Below are 21,619 nucleotides of genomic sequence, written 5' to 3' on the forward strand. Positions count from 1 at the left end.
TCTCTGCCTCAATTGAAAGGACTGAGACAGGGAGCTGCAGGGGGGGGGGGGGGCTGCAGGGGGGGGGGGGGGGGGGGAGGGGGCTGGATGCCGTCGCCCCGTTCCCGACGCGTGTGACAATGAACCTGTGCTGACCTGACCTGGGCCGGGCCGGGCTGGCTTGTTGCCAGGGCAACGCGCGCAGTCGCCGTCCGTGGGAGGAGGCGGTCCCAGCCCCGGCCCCGGTCCGCCCGGGTTTATCTTCCCTCGCCCCTGTACCGCCGCCAATTCCCTCCGGGCTCCCTGACGGGAGAAAGTCTTGGTGCAGCTTCACGTTGATTGAGTTTGATGAGGCGCACTTTGCTTGACTTTGCTTGACGTGACCGGTTGAGCCGAAAGGATCAAGTTTTTATTTTAATTGAGGGAGGGAGGGTGGGGGATGAATTAGCCGGTCCTCCCGCCTTTCCCCGGAGATTTGTTCCGCCGGTGGGTGCAGGCGCCGCAGCCACAGCGGCCGGAGACGCCACTGACCCCGGCGGGTGCAGGAGCCACAGCGGGCGGCCGGAGACGGCACTGACCCCGGCGGGCGGAGACGGCACTGACCACAGCGGGCGGAGACGGCACTGACCCCGGCGGCCGGAGACGGCACTGACCCCGGCGAGCCATGGGGAACCAGCTGGCGGGCATCGCGCCCTCACAGATCCTGTCGGTCGACAGCTACTTCTCCGACATCCACGAGTTCGAGTACGACAAGAGCCTGGGCAGCACCCGCTTCTTCAAGGTGGCCCGCTCCAAGCACCGCGAGGGGCTGGTGGTGGTCAAGGTGTTCGCCGTCCAGGACCCGTCGCTGCCGCTCACGGCCTACAAGCAGGAGCTGGAGGAGCTGCGCCACAAACTGCTGGGCGCCCCCAACTGCCTGCCCTTCCTCAGGGCCGGCTTCACCGAGAAGGCCGCCATGCTCTTCCGCCAGTACGTCCGCGACAACCTGTACGACCGCATCAGCACCCGGCCCTTCCTCAACAACATGGAGAAGAAGTGGATCGCCTTCCAGCTCCTGAGCGCCGTGGAACAGGCCCACCGGGCCGGAGTCCGGCACGGAGACATCAAGACGGAGAATGTGATGGTCACCAGCTGGAACTGGGTGCTGCTCACCGACTTTGCCAGCTTCAAGCCCACCTACCTGCCCGAGGACAACCCGGCAGACTTCAATTACTTCTTCGACACCTCCCGCAGGAGGACCTGTTACATCGCGCCCGAGCGGTTTGTGGACGGGACCATGTTCAGCACCGAGCTGGAATCGGCGAGGGATTCAACTACCCCACTGGTGGATCTGACTCCCAACAGCCAGAGGATGAGGGGAGAACTCAAACCGGCCATGGACGTTTTCTCTGCAGGTGCACTTGCTAATGTGGTCTGTTAGTTGGAAAGTGCGTGGATCATAGAATTGGAAAGTCATTATTGTGTGGACGTAGGTTTCTTGGTCCTCCAAAATATTCCAAATGGAATTTAAACTGGAGATGGTGGAGGGAAGACTTAAGCCAGAAAGGGTTTTTGGGAAGGAAGAGCTACCTTAAATTTAGTTGTATCTGGTTGGGTAACTATGGTAGGGTGAAGATTATTCCATGCTTTAATTGTGCGGGAAGAACGAATTGTTGTACACATCTGTCTTGGTAGCTGGAATCACAAATTGGATCAAATGCCCTCGTCTGCTCCTAATTGGTTTGGTTATAGGTTGTATTAGAACTCTGATCTTTCAGGTGAGAGAGGGCCTTCCTCCGCACTGAGACTCTACAATCAGTTCAAAAGAGTCCTCGGGCCGGGGACACTAATTCTATCAATTTTCACCCTCTTCCCCCACACCCCCACGTCCACTCAACTGGGTTGTAGACCCACTTCCAGGCTGGTACCAAAAACTTAATCTCCTGCCCAAAAGAACCATTGCTTGACCAGGCACAAAGTGGAAATCCCATAGCTGTAAAAGTCATACCTACTTTGAATCCGAGGTGTAAATCTGAGAATGTTGAAAATCTAAAATTGAAAACAAAAGTTTGTCTTGACACTGAATTTTTCTAAAGATTCCCAATGGAGGTACCAGTCTGCAACAACTTTAAGACAACTTTTACATAGACAATAGGCACCACCATTCAATGTGATCATGGCTGATCACCACAATCAGTACCCCGTTCTTGCCTGCTCCCCATATCTCTTGATTCCACTAGCCCCAAGAGCTCTAACTCTCTTTTGAATGCATCCAGTGAATCGGCCTCCGCTGCCTTCTGAGGCAGAGAATTCCACAAATTCAAACTCTCTGTGTGAAAAAGGTTTCCTCATCTCAGTTCTAAATAGCGTATTCTTAGCCTATGGCTCCTGGTTCTGGACTCCCCCAATATCAGGAACATGTTTCCTGCATCTAGTGTGTCCAATCCCTTAATGTTTCTATAAGATCACCTCTCATCCTTCTAAATTCCAGTGAATACAAGCCAAGTCGCTCCATTCTTTCATCATATGACAGTCCCGCCAGAGCGGGAATTAACCTTGTGAACCTACAATGCACTTCCTCAATATCAAGAATGTCCTTCCTCAAATTAGGAGACCAAAACTGCACACAATACTCCAGGTCTCACCAGGGCCCTGTGCAAAAGGACCTCTTTGCTCCTATATTCGACTCCAATCATTATGAAGTGCCACATACCATTAGTTTTCTTCACTGCATGCAGTATCCCCACTACAGGTCCAGGTAGTGAATTTCAGATTCCAATTGCATACTATGTAAATATGTTCTCCCTATAATATTCTTACTTATTTTCCCCTTTATTTTATCCTGTAACCTCTCGTCATTGTCCCCTTAACTAAATAAAACAACCTCCCACTGTCCGCTTTATCAAGGCCCCAAATTATTTTATATACTTGTAACAAATCTGTCCTGTGCCTTCTACAAAACTCTAATCCCTGTGCCTCTAATATACATTGTCCTGGGATAAGAGGCTACAGTTATTTTCAAATCTGTTCTGCACCCTCTCTAATGCCTAGTAGTGCTTTGAACACTGCACTGCAGTTGAGGCTTCACCAGAAGGTTTAGCATGATTTCACTCTTGTCACACTCTCTTGTCACACACTTTGAACATGTCCTGCCACTTTCAGTGACCTGTGCACCTACATCTATACAATACAATACAATTTATTTGTCATTTGAACCCCATTGAGGTTCAAACGAAATGTTGTCTAATGTTCCTCTGTTCCACATTCCCTTTTAGTATCCTTTATTCTTCTTTGCATTTTTCTCATTCAATTATATAGCATTTCTCTGCATTAACCTTCACCCTCCATGCATCTACACTTTCAGCCAGTCTATTTATATCCTGCTGCATTCTATTACCGTCCCCTTTGCAGTTACTGCACAGTACTGCCAATCAGATTAATGCAAGCGAGTGGTTGATGGTTGGGTTATTTCAGTTTAGTTTATTGTCATGTGTAAGGAGGAGTGCATTTAGTGGGCTAGCAAGCCTTCTTCCAAGCTGCATCTCTCTGATACCCTCAAATATAAAACAATTGTCAACTGCACCTGCAATTTGAACCATTAATATAGACTTTGATATATGTTAAAAAAAAAACAATGATCCCCCAATGTTGCTCCAATCAGGTGAGTGCCATTATTTTACCTCATTTGATTGACAGCAGTCATTCACCACAACCCTCTGTGATCTTTTAATAGTCATCTTCATATCTGTACTAACCGTGTCCATTTTATTGCATGTGCCTCAACTTTGTTCGTAAGCCAAAGTGGCTTTTCATGAAAAGCTGCTTAGAAGTGCACATACAATCCATTAACTTAAGTACCTTTATCAGCACTCTCTGTTATCTCGTCAAAAAAATATTTCAATTTGATTAATCATGATTTGTTCTTAAAGTCGTGCTGGATTACCTTAATCCATTCAATAAATATGATGAATGATGATGGATAATATTACAAAAAAAACTCTTCAAGAAGTTACATGGGAACAATTGATCAGTTTCATAGAAACATAGAAATTAGGTGCAGGAGTAGGCCATTTGGCCCTTCGAGCCTGCACCGCCATTCAATATGATCATGGCTGATCATCCAACTCAGTATCCCGTACCTGCCTTCTCTCCATACCCTCTGATCCCCTTAGCCACAAGGGCCACATCTAACTCCCTCTTAAATATAGCCAATGAACTGGCCTCAACTACCCTCTGTGGCAGAGAGTTCCAGAGATTCACCACTCTCTGTGTGAAAAAAGTTCTTCTCATCTCGGTTTTAAAGGATTTCCCCCTTATCCTTAAGCTGTGACCCCTTGTCCTGGACTTCCCTAACATCGGGAACAATCTTCCTGCATCTAGCCTGTCCAACCCCTTAAGAATTCTGTAAGTTTCTATAAGATCCCCTCTCAATCTCCTAAATTCTAGAGAGTATAAACCAAGTCTATCCAGTCTTTCTTCATAAGACAGTCCTGACATCCCAGGAATCAGTCTGGTGAACCGTCTCTGCCCTCCCTCTATGGCAATAATGTCCTTCCTCAGATTTGGAGACCAAAACTGTACGCAATACTCTAGGTGTGGTCTCACCAAGACCCTGTACAACTGCAGTAGAACCTCCCTGCTCCTATCCTCAAATCCTTTTGCAATGAAAGCTAACATACCATTCGCGTTCTTCACTGCCTGCTGCACCTGCATGCCTACTTTCAATGACTGGTGTACGATGACACCCAGGTCTCGCTGCATCTCCCCTTTTCCTAGTCAACCACCTTTCATTTGGTTTTAATTTGTAACACTTTGTCTAATTGCGTAAAGGAAATCGTCATGAGAAAAGAAACGTTAAGAAAGCAAAAGTTTCATAGTTGGCTACTAATTTTGCACAGTTGGTGCATAATATACATAATGTTCAAATCGCACTAATAGATTATTTTTCTTATTGTAGGGTGTGTTATTGCAGAGCTATTCACAGAAGGAGTACCAATGTTTGATTTATCCCAATTGCTGGCTTACAGAAATGGCCATTTTGCCCATGAACAGGTGCTGAATAAGATTGAGGATATTACCATAAGGGGTCTGGTAAGCAAATGGTTCCAAATTATTATTTTAAAATATAATATGCAGCCATAAATATAGTGCATTTTGCAGTCTTTAAAATGATTATTCAATATACGTATGTTGCTCAAGTGGAGATGGTAGGAATGCGTATACCATGTTGTAGCTCAGCAAAAAACAAAGTGCTGGAGGAACTCAGCGGGCCAGGCAGAATCTGTAGAGGGAAATGGACAGGCAGAATTTTGGGTTGGGACACTTTATCAGACATTTTCTCATATTCGACTTTTTTAAATGAAATGTTACCACTGTTTTGTATGAAGATGTGTGATTCCATCAATGACATAGTATAAGGAAAAAGACATCCCTTATTGTCCATCTGTAGTTGCTCTGGCAACTGCATTTCATTTTCCAACTCATGGCATTAATGTCAAGTTAATGGTGAAAGATTTGTTTCATTGTGTGAACCCTATTGGATTTGTGGCAGTTTAGGTGGTGGTTTTTCTGATTGTTGGCCATCTTCTTCTTCTTGCGTATGGCGTGCACAGCCTAAACCCCTAGGACAACTTGTGCGAAACATAGAAATCCAGTGCAGGAGTGGCCATTCGGCCCTTCGAGCCTGCTCCGCGATTGTTGGGAGTCGACGGCCACATCATCCGGAACTCCGCATCCCGTACCTAAGCCATCTGCCCATCCCCCCTGATCCCCTTAGCTGCAAGGGCCACATCTAACTCCCCTTAAATATAGCCAATGAACTGGCCTCAACTACCCTCTGTGGCAGAGAGTTCCAGAGATTCACCACTCTCTGTGTGAAAAAAGTTCTTCTCATCTCGGTTTTAAAGGATTTCCCCTTTATCCTTAAGCTGTGACCCCTTGTCCTGGACTTCCCTAACATCGGCAACAATCTTCCTGCATCTAGCCTGTCCAACCCCTTAACTAATTTTTAAAGTTTACCCCTTCACCCCCCCCCCCCTCACATCCCCTCCAAACTATTTGACTCTTATTTGAAAGTGCACAGATGTTTTGATTGCATTCGTTGAAACGGGGAGGACCACAGCCGTTTACAATAGTACACCCCAATGGTTGGCCATGGGTAATGGATTTTGAAATCATTTTTGAGGCAAAAACAGCTTTGCCAGGAGATTACAATAATGTTTCTAGAAATATGATAATATAGCATATAAGATCCTAATTGCTTTACACTGCGAACAAGCTTTGGAATCACCTCACCGTCGCGTAGCTGCAAAAAACCAGTGCGGGTGGAACTCGGCGGGCCAGGCAGCTGCTGTAGATGCTGAAATGGACAGGCTGCAACTTTGGGTTGGGACGGCGGCATCAGACAGTCCTCATATTCCCTTTTTAAAAGAAATTTTACCACTGTTTTCCTGCAACGGCGACTTCTCCCGCCCGAGTTGCGGGGTCGAAGAGCTCCTGGAGCGGGGCCTAACATGCATCCCCCCGCGCCATCTTGGAATTGCTCCGCGGGACTGCATGCGAGCGCAACTCGGGGGCTTTAATGTCAAGTTAATGGTGTGCGAGTCGTGCTAAGTGGCAGTTTGGCTGGTGGTTTTGGCCGATTGTTGACTAATCGCCATCTTCCAGCCAGGGGTTTGGCTTTGACAGCCTAAAGATGTAGGGGGGAGATTTGATCTTAGTTGAAGTGATAAGTTTTGATTGCCTTCATCACAGAAATGTGGTGGACCACGTGAATGTAAAATGTAACCCCAATGGTGTCTGGGGTCTATTTGATATTTGAAATGTATTTTGGAGGCAAAAACGGTTTGCCAGGAGATTTCAATTTGTTTCTAGAAAGGGGTCCAAATGACAATTATGATCCTACTCTTTACACTCTCTCTCTTTGGAATCATAGTTCATTGATGATTTTAACATTGTCCATTTATCATTTTTGGTTTTGACGATGACTACGAATTCAGGTTCTGTTACGACTGTGATGGCTTCTTGGAAGCAGCATTATTCATTGAAGAGCTAGAGAGGGTTAGCAAAGCTATAATTTTTTTTTTCACACTTTGCATGTATTTTTGCTGTTGGATAGTGATTAGCGACCAGGAGCCTTGATTATTTCTCAAAACATGCAAAACTAAAAGCAGAAGATACTGGAAATCTGAAATGAAACACACATACTTCTGGAAATATCAACATCTGTGGAGGGAGAATCGGAGCTAATGTTCAAGATTGATGAGAATTTCACCAGTAAGATTATGGACCTGAAATGTGTACTTGACTACTCTCTCCTCAGAAGCTTGTTAACATGCAAAGTATTTAAAGCATTTTCCATTTTTACTCGATATTTCCTTTCCAATTATTTTAGCTCGTGTAAGTTATGGTTGATTACTGTACAAAACAAAAATGACTGTACAGAGGTGCAGTGAAAAGCTTTTGTTGCATGCTAACCAGTCAGCGAATAGACCATACAGGATTACAATTGATTACAAAAGATACATGATGAATGGAATGACATGAATAACGTTTAGTGCAAGACAAAGTCCAGTAAAATCCAATCAAAGATAGTCTGAGGTTCTCCAAAGTTGTATATAGTAACTCAGAACTGCTCTCTAGTGTTGGAAGGATGGTTCAGTTGCCTGGGAAGAAACTTTTCCTGAATCTGGGGTTGTGCACTTTCACACTTCTATGCCCTTTGCCTGATGGGAGGAAGGAGGGAGTGACCGGGGAGCGACTCGCCCTTTAATACGTTGGTGATCTTGCCGAGGTAGCGTGAGATGTCAATGGAAGGGAGGTTGGTTTGTGGAATGGTCCAGGCTGCATCCACAATTCTCTGCAATTTCTTGCGGTCATGGGTGGAGCTGTTCCCAAACCATGATGTGATGCATCCTGATAAAAAGCTTTCCGTGGCACATCTGTAAAAGTTGGTGAGAGTTGTTGGGGACGTGCCAAACCTCCTATGCCTTCTAAGGAAGTAGAGGCGTTGATGTGCTTTCTTGGCTGTGGCTTCAATGTGGGAGGTCCAGGAAAATGTTGCAGGTGATATTTATTCCTAGGAATTTGAAGCTTTCAACCATCTCTTCTTCGGTGCCGTCAATGCAGACTGGGATATGTGTACCACTTCGCTTCCTGAAGTCGACCACTATCTCCTCTGTTCTGCTGACATTGAGAGAAAGATCGTCGTCGTGACGCCTGGTCACGAGGTTCTCAATCTCCTCCTTGTACTCCGCCTCAACATTATTTGATATCTGGCCCAGAACGGTGGTGTTGTCTGTGCATTTGTAAATTGAATTGGATTTGTACTTGGCTGCACAATTGTGGGTGTACAATGAATGAATGAATACTTGATTGTCACATTCAACAAGTCACATGCCTTCTCACAGTCACAGGGAGTAAAGCAGAGGGCTGAGAATGCATCCTTGTGGAACACCAGTGTTGAGGATTATAGTAAAGGATAATTTGTCCCCTATTCTCACTGATTGGAGTCTGTGGGTCAGGAAGTCAAGGAATTAGAGGATTCCTGAAATATAGTTACTTGCTTATAACCATGAATTTTTAGTCTCAAACTGTTTGCTACAGATGGCATTTTGTTGCTTGTAAATCAGGCGGATAAACAAATTTGTAAGATTTGAAGCCCCTCTAGGATATTGATCTCGCAATCCACATTTCCATGTTTGCTTGTGTAATTACATGATCAAAATATAATTTGCTCCTGTCTGCTTTATTTTAAAGATTAGAACATTGATCTTCCTATGTTGCAGGTTGTTCAGATGATACAGCGTGACCCTGAAAAACGTTTAACAGCTGAAGAACATCTTAAACAACAGAGGGGCAGAGCTTTCCCAGAGTTGTTTTACAGTTTTCTGCAACCTTATATGGCACAATTTGCAAAAGAGACTTTCCAATCTGCTGATGAACGCATCTTGGTAATAAGGAAGGACTTGGAAAATATTCTACAAAATGTGTGTGGAGAAGACCAGACGGATAAAAACAATGGAGAAACAAAAGAGTATGGTTTGATTATTTTAGTGTCTGTTATCACCTCTTGCTTGCAGACACTCCAATTCTGTGATTCTAAATTAGCTGCTTTGGAACTAATTCTCCACTTAGCAACCAGACTAAGTGGTGAGATACTACTTGATCGAATAACACCTTACCTCTTACATTTTGCCAATGATTCCGTACCAAGGGTCCGAGCTGAAGCAGTCAGAACACTGACAAAAGTCCTAGCCCTTGTCAAAGAGGTGCCACGTAATGATGTCAATATTTACCCCGAGTACATCTTGCCAGGTATTGCTCACTTGGCTCAGGATGAAGCAACTCTTGTCAGATTAGCATATGCAGGTAAGGAACGTAGATAAAATAAATAATTCTAATCTGTACCCGGTTCATAGGGTGAACCAACTGGATATGAATTGAAACCCCTCTCTTTTTGCCTCTTTCCCGTCCTTGCCCCATTGCTCCACTGTTGGGATTGCAGTTGTCTCTTGTCTCCATGACTTGGCAAGTTATAACCTACCATTAAACTTTGTATGGTAGACACAGAATGCTGGAGTAACTCAGCGGGACAAGCAGCATCTCTGGAGAGAAGGGATGGGTGATGTTTTGGGTTGAGACCCTTCAGTCTGAAGAAGGGTCTCAACCTGAAACGTCACCCATTCCTTCTCTCCAGAGATGCAGCCTGTCCCACTGAGTTACTCCAGCATTTTGTGTCTACTTTCGATTTAAACCAACATTTCTGACACTATTCCATTTCTTTAATTGTCTGAATATTATAACATGGCAAACGCCGAACTACAATTTATTTCAGTAAAAGATACTTTTGGTGGCCTTGGGTAAATTGTCTTGTGTAGGATAGTGTTATTGTGTGGGGATCGCTGGTCGGCACGGATTAGGTGGGCCAAAGAGCCTGTTTCTGCGCTGTCTCTCCAAACGATACTTTCTGAATTGCTAATCATAATTTTCTATTGTATTTTAACAGAAAACATAGCACTTTTGGCTGAGACAGCTCTCCGATTTTTAGAAATAGTCCAGTTAAATAATTTAAACGTGGAAAGTGAGCTCAATGGAGAGGAAACAGAAGAAATACTACATCCCAATGAAAACTACGACTCTGGTAATCTCTCACATTATAATCTATTTTCATAGCAACTTAATATTATTCACAAGGTAATACAATTATTCACTCTTCTAACTCAATTCCGCAAAATCCTGTTAACTAATGAACTGAATCCCATGTTTGTAGAATTACAAGCTCTCCATGAGATGGTTCAGCAAAAGGTGGTGACGCTGTTGAGTGACCCAGAAAATATTGTGAAGCAGACCTTAATGGAGAATGGGATAACTCGACTTTGTGTGTTCTTTGGTCGCCAGAAGGCAAATGATGTTCTCTTGTCGCACATGATCACCTTCTTGAATGATAAGAATGATTGGCATCTTCGAGGTGCCTTCTTTGATAGTATTGTTGGTAAGTACAGTATGAACATTTTGATAACTTGCTATTGTGCTGCAATTGTGTCCAATGTTATATCTTACTGTATTAATAGGAATAGTAGAGATACCCAGTTGTCCAGGTAGCAAATATGAATGGAGAAGAGTTAACTATTCAAGCTGATGACTTTTTCCAGAACTCTGAAAAGGAGAAGATGAGTGTGTTTACATTTCAGAGTAGGGTAATGTTTAGAGACCAAGATTGTCCAGTTGACATAAATGCTTTGGTGTTGTCAAAGATGATACATGCTTGTTAATCATGGCTTGTTAATGGGAAATGTGTAAATAGAGGAAGATAAATTAAGGCCGCTGAGAGACAAAACAGTGCTGGACCTGAGATGCTGATAATTGTTTTTCAGAAAAATGTAAGTCAAAAATATAAAGCAAACTTAATCTACTGCTTCATATTTCAGGTAGTCTTTGCTTTCTCTCTCCTTCTCCTCCCATTCCCAGCTCTCCCACAGCCCCCGTCTCCACCTCTTTTCTTCTTCCCACCCCCACATCAGTCTGAAGAAGTGTCTCGACCCGAAACGTCACCTATTCCTTCGCTCCATAGATGCTACCTCACCCGCTGTGTTTCTCCAGCATTTTTATCTACCTTTTAATCTACTGCTGATCACTATACCAAAAATAAATCGCATTTATCCCACAATTTGACTAGGGTAATTCAGTGTTCTGGAAAGATTACTTGAAATTCCTCTTGTTTACATGTGCTAAAATACTTTGTATTGAGTTTCATTTTATTGTACATTTGAGCAGGTACATAGGTAGGAAAGGTTTAGAGGGATATGGACCAAACGCGGGCAGGTGGGACGAGTGTAGATGTGGCTTCTTGGTCAGCATGGACAAATTGGGCTGAAGGACATTGGACTTGTCTGTGCAACGGATGTCCTACAAAGCTGAGAACTGTATTCTGTATTTTACCCTTTGCTCTACATATTGTATTTGAATTTGGCTTGAATGTGGGTATGTTTTGTATTATTTAGTTTGACTGGTTAGTGTGCAAAACACAACTTTTCAGACTGAAGAAGGGTCTCGACCCAAAACTCACCCATTCCTTCTCTCCAGAGATGTTGCCTGTCCCGCTGAGTTACTCGACATGCAACATTTTACCGTACCTCCGTACACGTGACAATGATAAACCTAAATTATCACTTGTCTGGGCCTATTGTAGCCCTTGGGACTTATTATTAAATGTAACAATTACAATTCACCATCTTATTTTTCTCTCTACTTTTGGAGATTTAAATTTCAGTTTTATCCTGTTTATTTGTTTTCTATATTTCCCTCTTCTATCTCAATTGCCAGTATTTACGATGGCACAGTGGTGCAGTGGTAAAGTTACTGCCTTACACCACCAGAGACCCAGGTATGATCCAGACTACTGGTGCTGCCTGTACAGAGTTTGCATGTTCCCCCTGTGGGTTTTCTCCAGATTCATCCCATATTCTCTACAAATGTTTTAATACAGATATTTTTAAGGACGATAAGCTCAGAGATAAAACAATTTTTTGCTTCACTATCATTGAAGTAACATTTGGTCTCATCCACTATTTTCAAACAAGGACTTCTTATTTCAACACTTTTTTGACGTATTATATTTATTGTGTACAAGACTAGCATTATTTTCCATCGGGTTGTTTGTGCTTTTGGTTCAGAGGTGAAAACATGTCTAGAAACAGCTAATTACAGGTGGCCACACGAGGAGCATGCCTTTTGTTTAAGAATACTATTATCTTGAGAGTAAGAGGAAGGATATGTTTAGTTTAGAGATACAGCGTGGTAACAGATCCTTTGGTCTACCGAGTCCATGCTAACCATCAATCATCGGTTCCCACTAGTTCTATGTTATACCACTTTTTCAACCATTCCTTCCACATAAGGGGCAATTTGCAGAGACCAATTGGCCTGCAAATCTGCATGACTTTGGGATGTGGGAAGAGACCAGAGCACCTGGAGGAAGCCCTACATTATCACAGGGAGAATATGAAAACTTCTGTAGTCCGGATCGAACCAGGCTCCCGGGCACTGTAGGAGGGCAGTTCTACCAGCTGTGCCATCATCATATTGAAAAATATGAATAGTCTTAGATTTTTTTGTAATGTATTTGTGCTAACAAAATAATTTTGTGTGTTTCAAAAGCATTCATATATATTTGCTTGTTCATTCTAAAGTAGTTCATTGGTTTTGCTAAAGTCGACCACCAGGTGGTACAATAAAACCTCCTTTCAATGATTTGAGAAAGGCTCCTCGCACCAAAATGAAAATTGAAAAGCACATAGTCATAATTTAAATCTGTGTATGAGCACTGAAATTACCATCTACCAATTGTTCAATTTTTTAAAATGTAATTTTTATATTTCAGGGAGTCATTTTTCTTTTTTAATTTCTCTAAGATATTAAAAGAATATACGGAAATTCAAATTTATTTACTTCAAATTTTTTGTTGTCGGGATGAAAGAAAATTGCTCCATGTCAATTGCAAAAAAACGTAATCATTTAAATTACTCAGCAGGAACAGTTAATATTAAACGGGTCTCAGTCTCGACACAGCCCTCTCTCTTTTATACTAGCCATCTTCCCTCTTCACTTCTAGTCCTGAGGCAGGGTTTCATCCTGAAGCTTAAACACATCCTTCACCGCACCCAGCAGATGCTGCTTGACCTGCTGAGTTCCTCTAGCAGATTGTTACTCCAGATTCCAGCACCTGCAGTCTCTTGTGCCTCCCAATTAATTTTAGACCTTTCTTCGCACTTGTTCAACGCAAATTGTATGTTATATATGGGTTTTGAATGTCAAATGACTAACTTTTGTCACTTTTATAGCAAAATGTGACTGAGATAAAGTAACTTTAACCTTTCAGCATCCTGCTTCTGATGGTGGCAATGTGTATGCTCATCACTTAACTGTAAGACAGCTCTACAGTGTGTGCATGCCAAAATCAATGTAAACTGAGTTTATTTACGTTGGGCCCAATTGAACACTATTCTGTCCCTGTCTGCTTGTACTTGTGTGGCTGATGCAGATGCTGAATCTGCTGACTCTCTACATTTGGGAGGCATCTGGCAAGGTGCTGAAAGGCCTTGATGAGTAGATCTTACGCAAAATGTGGCTGAGGCCCCAGCCCTGGAATGCCTCCATAACGTTTGACGGCACAAAAATGCAATGCAGCTTTAGTTTCTTTAATAGCATTTGAGGGTTTGTTTAAAAAAAATAATTGAAAAAGTTAATTCTAATTTAATCCAAGCATGAAAAATTAATTCTATACTTTAAGGTAAAAATTAGTTTCCTTCTCAAGACTCTGGAGGGATTTGGACAGAATCAGGCAGGTGAGACTAGTGTTGATGGGGCATCTTGGTCGGCATGTGTACGTTGGCCAAAGGGCCTGCTCGGTGTCATGTACGACTCTTCTTAATATCCATCTTGGGAATTCTTATTCAAACAAAGAAGGATTTATCTGCCAGTTTTGACTAGCTTAGCATTAGAGTGTTAGATTCCTGAGTACTGGAGAATTGCTGTGTGGTGGGTCTTGTTGAACTTAATGTGTCCAGCAGAAGATCTTAGCGATAGGTGCCCTGGCATCTGTCTCTTGAAGTGTATCCAGGCTTTCTAGTGAGCAAGTGTCATTTTGGAATGAACATGCCTGGAATAAGCTGAATGACATTAGTTCCCCTTGGAACTATTGTCTATAATTGGTGTAGTTTGGTCCACCATAAAAGTATATATACAGTACTCAGTTCACACGGAGACACAAGGAACTACAGATGCTGGTTTACAAAAAACCCCACAAATTGCTGGAGTAACTCAGTGGGTCAGTCAACATCTCTGGAAGTCCTGAATAGGTAAGCTTTCACTTTCACTGTACATGTATAGTGACAATAAATGGCATATCTAGCATCTAGCATATCTAGGTGACATTTCAATTCAGGACACCTTCTTCACCCTCTGTTCATATCCTCTTTGGAAGCATGAGGCATATAATTTCTTCTGGTGGAATAGCAATACAAGTCAAGCTTTCCGCAAACTTAAGCCTGATGAAGAGCCTCGACCCAATACGTCACCGTGTAGAGGCACAAACATCGTGAATAAATGGATTCTTTATTCAGGCATTGTGGGTTAGATATACATGCATGTTTAGCACTCTAACATAATAGTTATCGTTGTTGCTGAAAGGCTGTAGCCTTGTGGCGTCGGTTGAGCTCCTGCTGAAGTGGCAGGACACTCTCATGAAGAGAGAGGAAGAGCGAGAGAGAGAGAGGAAAGGTCAGTTCTTATATACCTGGGCACCACTCTATATCCCGTGACTGCCGAGGATTTGCATAGCAAAAGTGGCCTAACCACTAGGTGCCGCTACAATCTATTCCGTTTCTCCAGAGATGCTGCCTGGCCCGCTGAGTTATTCCAGCATTTTGTGCCAAATTTATTTGACAAGTCTAGTCCAGTTCCTATCGTTTACCTTAAAGTAGTGTATAACAACAGCACATATTGTTTATAAAGTGCCTGTTTGGTGCTGTGCAGGAGTCGTTTTCCTACAGAAAAGGAAAGCTAATCCCCATCTTCAATGAAGCAGATTATTTAAAAAAAAAAATTGATTCTGACTTTCCTGTTATTTAAAAAAAAAGGCTTAAATATATGATATAATTCACCAATAAGAAAGAAATTCCAATAACTTTTTGTTATCAGATTCTGAAAAACTTCACATGGTTACCATTTGGGTCCTGATAATTATTTGATGCATTGTTCTTGATTAAGGTGTTTTTATTTTTTTAGGTGTGGCCGCTTATGTTGGATGGCAGAGCTCATCAATCCTCAAGCCCCTTCTTCAACAAGGACTCAGTGATGCTGAGGAGTTTGTGATCTATAAAGCCCTCAATGCGATGACATGCATGTGTCAGTTGGGACTTCTGCAAAAACCTCACATCTATGAGTTTGCCAACGATATTGGTAAGTTTTACATTTGTTAAGAGGGATATGTTTTCTTTTTCCTTATTGGAATATTTATATTAGTCATAGTCACTATCTGTAATGGTAATCAGATGACAAAAACTTTGCATTTATGTAAGACGGTCCAGCTCAAACATGCCTGTCCTCATTCAGATACATATTGAATGGAGGATGATTATTAGGCTATTTATTGTATGCAACATGAAAGCTAATTTCTATCTCCTATTAATTCTCATAAAACCACTATTAACCCTGTGTTTGGGAACAAAAGGTCCATCCACTCCGTATTACCTCTTGTGTTGAGTTATCTAACATCCTTAACCCTTAACAGGGTAGTGGGTATATGGAATGAGCTGCCAGAAAAGATGGTTGATGCTGGTACTATAACAACAATTAGAATGCATTTGGAGAGGTACATTGATAGGAAAGGTTTGGAGGGATATGGGCCGGATAGCATATATAAAAAGTTGGATGGTGAGGTCTTGTACAACTAAGAAAAATGGTGGTGGAAAATCAATACAGATTAAAAAAAAAAAAACCCACAAACAAACAGGAATTTAAATCTCTAGGATATAAAGTTTTATAGCAACATGTAAAAGCTCCCTTTTAATATTTAATGTCTGTGTGAGAGGATTAAGTTTGTATTTGCCAAGGCAGCAATGCCAAGGATGTCTGAGTGAATTAATAAACAATTGTATTGGGGCTCCAGTATTCTCTTTCTCAAGTGGTAAGGTATACACAATGACTTTTCAATTGTACCCAGAAACAATATTGTAGAGTTTCCTGTGAAAAGATGATGTATTTGTTGGAAGGATCATTAGAATCCTGAGTATAGCTTTCCGTAGAATATAACTAAAACAATGATGTACTTAATGGTATTTGTGTATTTCTAATTACCTTACTAATGTTGTTAAAATATGGAATGGTTTAAACTAACTAAATCCATGCAAAGTGCACAGGTAACTGCCTGTCTGTGTTAACATTTGTGGACTTTATATTAATAAATAAATAAATAAATCTTGTTCCTTTTTCACATTAGCACCGTTTTTGTGCCACCCAAATCTCTGGATCCGTTATGGAGCTGTGGGATTCATAACGGTGGTTGCACAGCATCTGAATATTGCTGACGTTTATTGCAAACTGATGCCATTCCTCAATCCATTCATCTCCCAACCAATAATACAGGTACGATTTGTGTTACCTGACTTGTTCCATGGTTAAATAGAATGCAGTTGATTGTCTTTTGATGTAGTTAAAATGTCTCCATTTATTTTCTTTATTGTAATGTTTAGTACAAATAATAGTGCATGAGATAATTGTTACAGTTTTAACCAGTTTTCGCAACATACCTTAAAGAATTTGGAGATTACAATGTGGGATTTGTGCTTGTACTTTTATTTTTCCCTGGTTTCTATTTGATAACTTAATCCATCTTTTAGGAAAAAAGATACAAATTTGGCGCCTATACAAATTGCATTTGTACTTAAGTACTTTTTACTTAAGGTTTTTATTTTACAGTAACATTCCCTTAATGACTGGGAACAAGAATAAACGCTATAAAACTACAAAAAAAAATAGTGATAGAAGCCAAAGTCCATTAAATCCATGCCAGTCCAATGCACAAATGATCAATTTAGTCCCTTTTCTCTGCCATCTTCTTATTGCTCATCATTTTGTTTTCAACTGCTCTTGAACACCATATTTTGATCTCCCTCTATGACAACTCCTGTTGTGGCAGAAACTAACCAATCATGGTTGGTTACACAGAAAAGCTGGAGAAACTCAGCGGGTGCAGCAGCATCTATGGAGCGAAGGAAATAGGCAACGTTTCGGGCCGAAACCCTTCTTCTGAAGAAGGGTTTCGGCCCGAAACGTTGCCTATTTCCTTCGCTCCATAGATGCTGCTGCACCCGCTGAGTTTCTCCAGCTTTTCTGTGTAACCTTCGATTCTCCAGCATCTGCAGTTCCCTCTTAAACCAATCATGGTTCTTTGGTTGTCTACAGAATTTGATGCTGTTGGTTTTTCAGTCAATTAGCAATGAGAACATTTCTGTCTACCATCTCAATATATCATGTTTCAGTACCACCAGAGATTACTTTTTGTTCCAAGAAAAGTAAATGCAGTTTCTCTAGTCTATTCGCTCAATTAAAGACCTCATCACTGCAATTAATTTAGTGAAGGCTTCACATATTGATGAAAGTGAGTGGCCATGTCATGTTGATTGTACTTGTTGTATGGATTTCGAAAAGACACAGATAAAATACCGCACAATTGGCCTTTCTCCAGGATTGAAGCACGTGGGGAAAAAGGGTAATGGCACAGGCAGAAAACTACCCAAGTTGCAAATAATGGAGAATAGCAATGAATGTTTGCCAGAGGGAAATACACAGCAGAACACCCCAGGATTCAAGGCCAGAACCATTTGCAAAGTGTGGCAAATGTAATAAAATGAAATAAGAGAGGGAAATAAACAAATGAAAAATGCCTGTTTAATATCCTGGTCTCTCATTCAAACACATCACTTTTCTGGTGATTGCGGTAAAGATGCAACGTGCTGAAGAAGCTCAGCGTGCCATGTGGCATCTCTGGAGAGCATGGAGAATACCAGTGTTTGAACATGGAGAACTCAAAAGATGCTTTCTGACCCTCTGAGTTACTCCAGCATTTTGTCTTTTTTTTTTTGTAAACCAGCATCTGCAGTGGCTTTAGTCTAGAGATTATGGTGTTTGTTTTTATGTTTATTATCGTATTTGTTTTTATTAGAGGTATTGTATGTAAATATTAGTCTAGTATATGTTTTTCACTGTCTTTTTGGGGATTGTCTTCCAGATAGACAAGGAAATTGTGTTGCTGAGCGTCCTCAAAGAGCCAGTCAACCGTTCCATATTTGACTATGTATTGCGATCGAAGGACATAATGAATCTCTACAGGCATTTGTACTTGCGCCAGAAAATACGAAATGGACTTCTGCTGGAATGCCCAATCCCCGAGGACCCAATTATTGCCCAGTTGTTAAAGAAATTGCTTTCCCAGGTAATACTTAACATACAAGTTTAACAACAAATCTTGAATCTCCTAATTTCTTTGTTATTCACTTTTGACCAATCTGTCAGGGACAAAATTTGGCTCATTGTACTTTTCAAGTCATCAGGGCTAAATGACTAAATGCTCAGTAAGACGTTTGCTCAGCCTACATTTAATTATCTAACAAGGGATCTTCAGTGAATTTTAGTTTCAATACCAATATTGGGCTTTCTTTCTGTTTCTACAGATTGTTTTGTGTTGGTAGTAAGTTACAATGTAAGTAATAAGGCAGACTTGGTCGGTTATAGACGTATATGTTGAAACCATTACAAAGATCCAATAGGTCACAACACATATTGTAGATATCATGCGTATCATATTGAATGGTGATGCTGGCCTACTCCTGCACCTATTTTCTTTGTGTTATTTGCTCTGGATAAGATTTCCCTTCCCAAAATTAGTCCTCTCAATAGATTCCATACAATTTGGATATAAATTGATAATGTTAATCTAAACTTTTCTAGATGGATATATCAAGCTGTGAGGTGCTTAGATAGTGAGAAATCTTTCCTTGTGATGGAGATGTTAAACAGGCAACAAAAAGGCATATGGTGAGGAATGAAGGGTTAGATGGGCGGTGAGGATTTTTTATTCTACCCAGAAGATGACGGGAACCTGGAATACACTTTGAAAAGCTGGTGGAGGGTGGATTTGATGGCATGGTTTTATGATGTTCTGAAGAAGATTGCTATGAAAATGGTGGGTACATTAGCTTTTATCTTCTAAAATTTGGAAGAAAGTAAAGATAACCCACTATTTAAGAAATTATCTGCAGAGAAAATAGTGAACTGCAGTCAAGTTACTCAGACTTCAGTAACTGAAAGTTGCTTTAAACTATTGCTAATGGGACTGTGCAGAGTCAACATAGATTTATGAAAGGAAAATCATATTTGATGTGCCATTTAGAATTGTTTAGGAGTGTAGTTAGTAGAATAGATTGGGGCAAATGAGACTGATAAAATGCCACGCAAAAGTTATTAATAAGAAAACAAAATGTGTACTCAGTTGAGGACTGGTTAACAAATCAAAACAGTAGTTTTTTAACAGAGAAAAAAATAATTGGGATGGGAGATTCTGACTGGTGTGTTGGTAATTGGTTCCAACTATTCACAATCTAATCAATGATCTCATTGGGTGTAACGCCGCGGATGTAAAATAGGGATCCGGCCTGTATAAACCAAACCTCCCGGCTGGGAGGTCCAAAATGTAGGTATCGTCAGGGAGACCGCGTTGAGGTCGGCCGCATAGGCGGCAGCGGCAGAATGCATTTTCTTTTCAAATCTCCCTTCCAGGATTACACTCCTGGGCGTCGAGGTCACAAGTGTGGCGGGCACGCGAAAGAGTCCAGCCAAAAACTAATCGGACACGAGTTGCATGCACTGGACATGTTTATTCTCTCCATTACAGCTCCCTGCTCCTCCAAGGTTACGGGCGTTGCCCGGCCTTAAATACCAACTCGGGTACCGACCCTGTGACTAGCGCCTCCCACACCAAGACGCTGTCCTGTAGAGTCGATGGTTTATTGTGCCCTTGGGTTGCCACCAGGTGCCGCCACAAAGTAATATTTATAGTCGTACTCGGAACACAAAACTATTTGTATGTATTCTGAGTATTTGTATGTATTCAAGGGGCTTGACATTTCTAAGTTAATAAGCATGGATCAGGCAGATGAATATAACATGGAAAGTTAGCAACCTTTCACGGGCAGAAGAAATAGGAAAATGAAGCACTATTTAAACAATGAGAAACCTGGGTGTTCTCATATACGCATCACTGAAAGGTAATGTGAGACTATAACGTGTTAGGAAGGAATACAGTACTTTGCCTTTCCTGCAAGAAGAACTGAGTGCAGCACAAGAACAGGCCCTTTAAGTAGACCAGGCCGATGCAGTCTAGAATTTAGAAGGATGAGAAATGATCTACCGTAATTGAAATACAAAAGAGCATTTTGTGGCTTAAGAGGTTTGATTCAGAGATGGCTGTCTTGGCTGAAGTATCCAGAATCGGGTATCTCAAATAGTTGATAATTCAGAAAATGTTAAATGGGTATGTAGAAAGGAACTGCAGATGCTGGTTTAAACTGAAAATAGACACGAACAACTGGAGTAACTCTGTGGGTCAAACAGCATCACTGGAGAAAAGGAATAGGTAAGGATTCTCGACCCAAAATGTCACCTATTCCCTTTCTCCAGAGATGATGTCTGACCCGCTGAGTTATTAAATTTAAAATGGACTTCTTCATCTAGAGATTGCAAATGTTTGGAATTCTGTGTCAAAGACGAGTATGAATCTTAGACGCTGTACGTAAACAGAAAGTGATAGATTTGTGGATAATAGGGGATCTGGAGTTAATGCACTTAAGAGAAAGGATCAGTCATGATCTTGTGAAAGGGTGGAGTTGGACCGAGGGGCGCAGAGTGCTCTGTTGAATCTATTTCTCATGTGCTCCAGTATAAACAGAGAAGTAATTGAACTTGAAAAGTGGTCGTAATGGATTGTTCAGCCAACATTTAGAGATTTGTTATAAAAAGAATTATCTTAATTTACATTGGTATAGGCTATTCTCCCGCTAACACATAGTTTGTGGTACATTTAGTGAGCATCCAGGGAAATGAAACACGATTTCCTTGCCCAGAAATGCAAATGTACTGAAGCTTGTAAGAAACTAACCATTTATTGCAAGAAAGTTAACCAGTCAACATTTATATATGCATAGAAAAGGGTAGAATGAATAGAATTGAATTGAATTTATTTGTCATTCAGACCTTTCGGTCTGAACAAAACTTTGTTTCCCTGCAGCCATGCATGTAATAAAAAATGACAAAAACACACAATCAACACAAATTTAACATCCACCACAGTGAGTTCACCAAACAACTCCTCACTGTGATGGAAGGCAAAATCTTAAAGTCTCTGTCTCTTCCCTCTTTGTTCTCCCTCTGCGCCGAACAAATTAATATATAGAAATGGGATATTGATTCATTAACTACAGAGTTTTCAAGAGAGAGTTAGATTTAGCTCTTAGGGCTAAAAGCATCAAGGGATATGGGGATAAAGTAGGAATGGGGTACTTATTTTAGATGACCAGCCATGATCATATTGAATGGCGGTGCTGGC

The 21,619-nt window shown here is 41.6% G+C and overlaps 1 protein-coding gene across 1 annotated transcript in view; it reads left to right on the top strand.

Annotated features, from left to right (window-relative positions):
- Positions 1-587: 587 nt before the first annotated feature.
- Positions 588-21,619, top strand: part of pik3r4 (phosphoinositide-3-kinase, regulatory subunit 4) — a 52,731-nt gene continuing 31,699 nt past the window's right edge. Inside the window, exons 1-8 of the mRNA XM_055650959.1 lie at positions 588-1,373; positions 4,916-5,049; positions 8,745-9,327; positions 9,965-10,099; positions 10,229-10,450; positions 15,244-15,417; positions 16,457-16,602; positions 18,248-18,451. Of these exons, the coding sequence (XP_055506934.1) occupies positions 644-1,373; positions 4,916-5,049; positions 8,745-9,327; positions 9,965-10,099; positions 10,229-10,450; positions 15,244-15,417; positions 16,457-16,602; positions 18,248-18,451 (2,328 nt within the window). The 5' untranslated portion in view covers positions 588-643. The remainder of the gene's footprint in view (positions 1,374-4,915; positions 5,050-8,744; positions 9,328-9,964; positions 10,100-10,228; positions 10,451-15,243; positions 15,418-16,456; positions 16,603-18,247; positions 18,452-21,619) is intronic.

This window comes from Leucoraja erinacea, chromosome 2, assembly GCF_028641065.1.
Source record: "Leucoraja erinacea ecotype New England chromosome 2, Leri_hhj_1, whole genome shotgun sequence".
Taxonomy (NCBI): Eukaryota; Metazoa; Chordata; class Chondrichthyes; order Rajiformes; family Rajidae; genus Leucoraja; species Leucoraja erinaceus.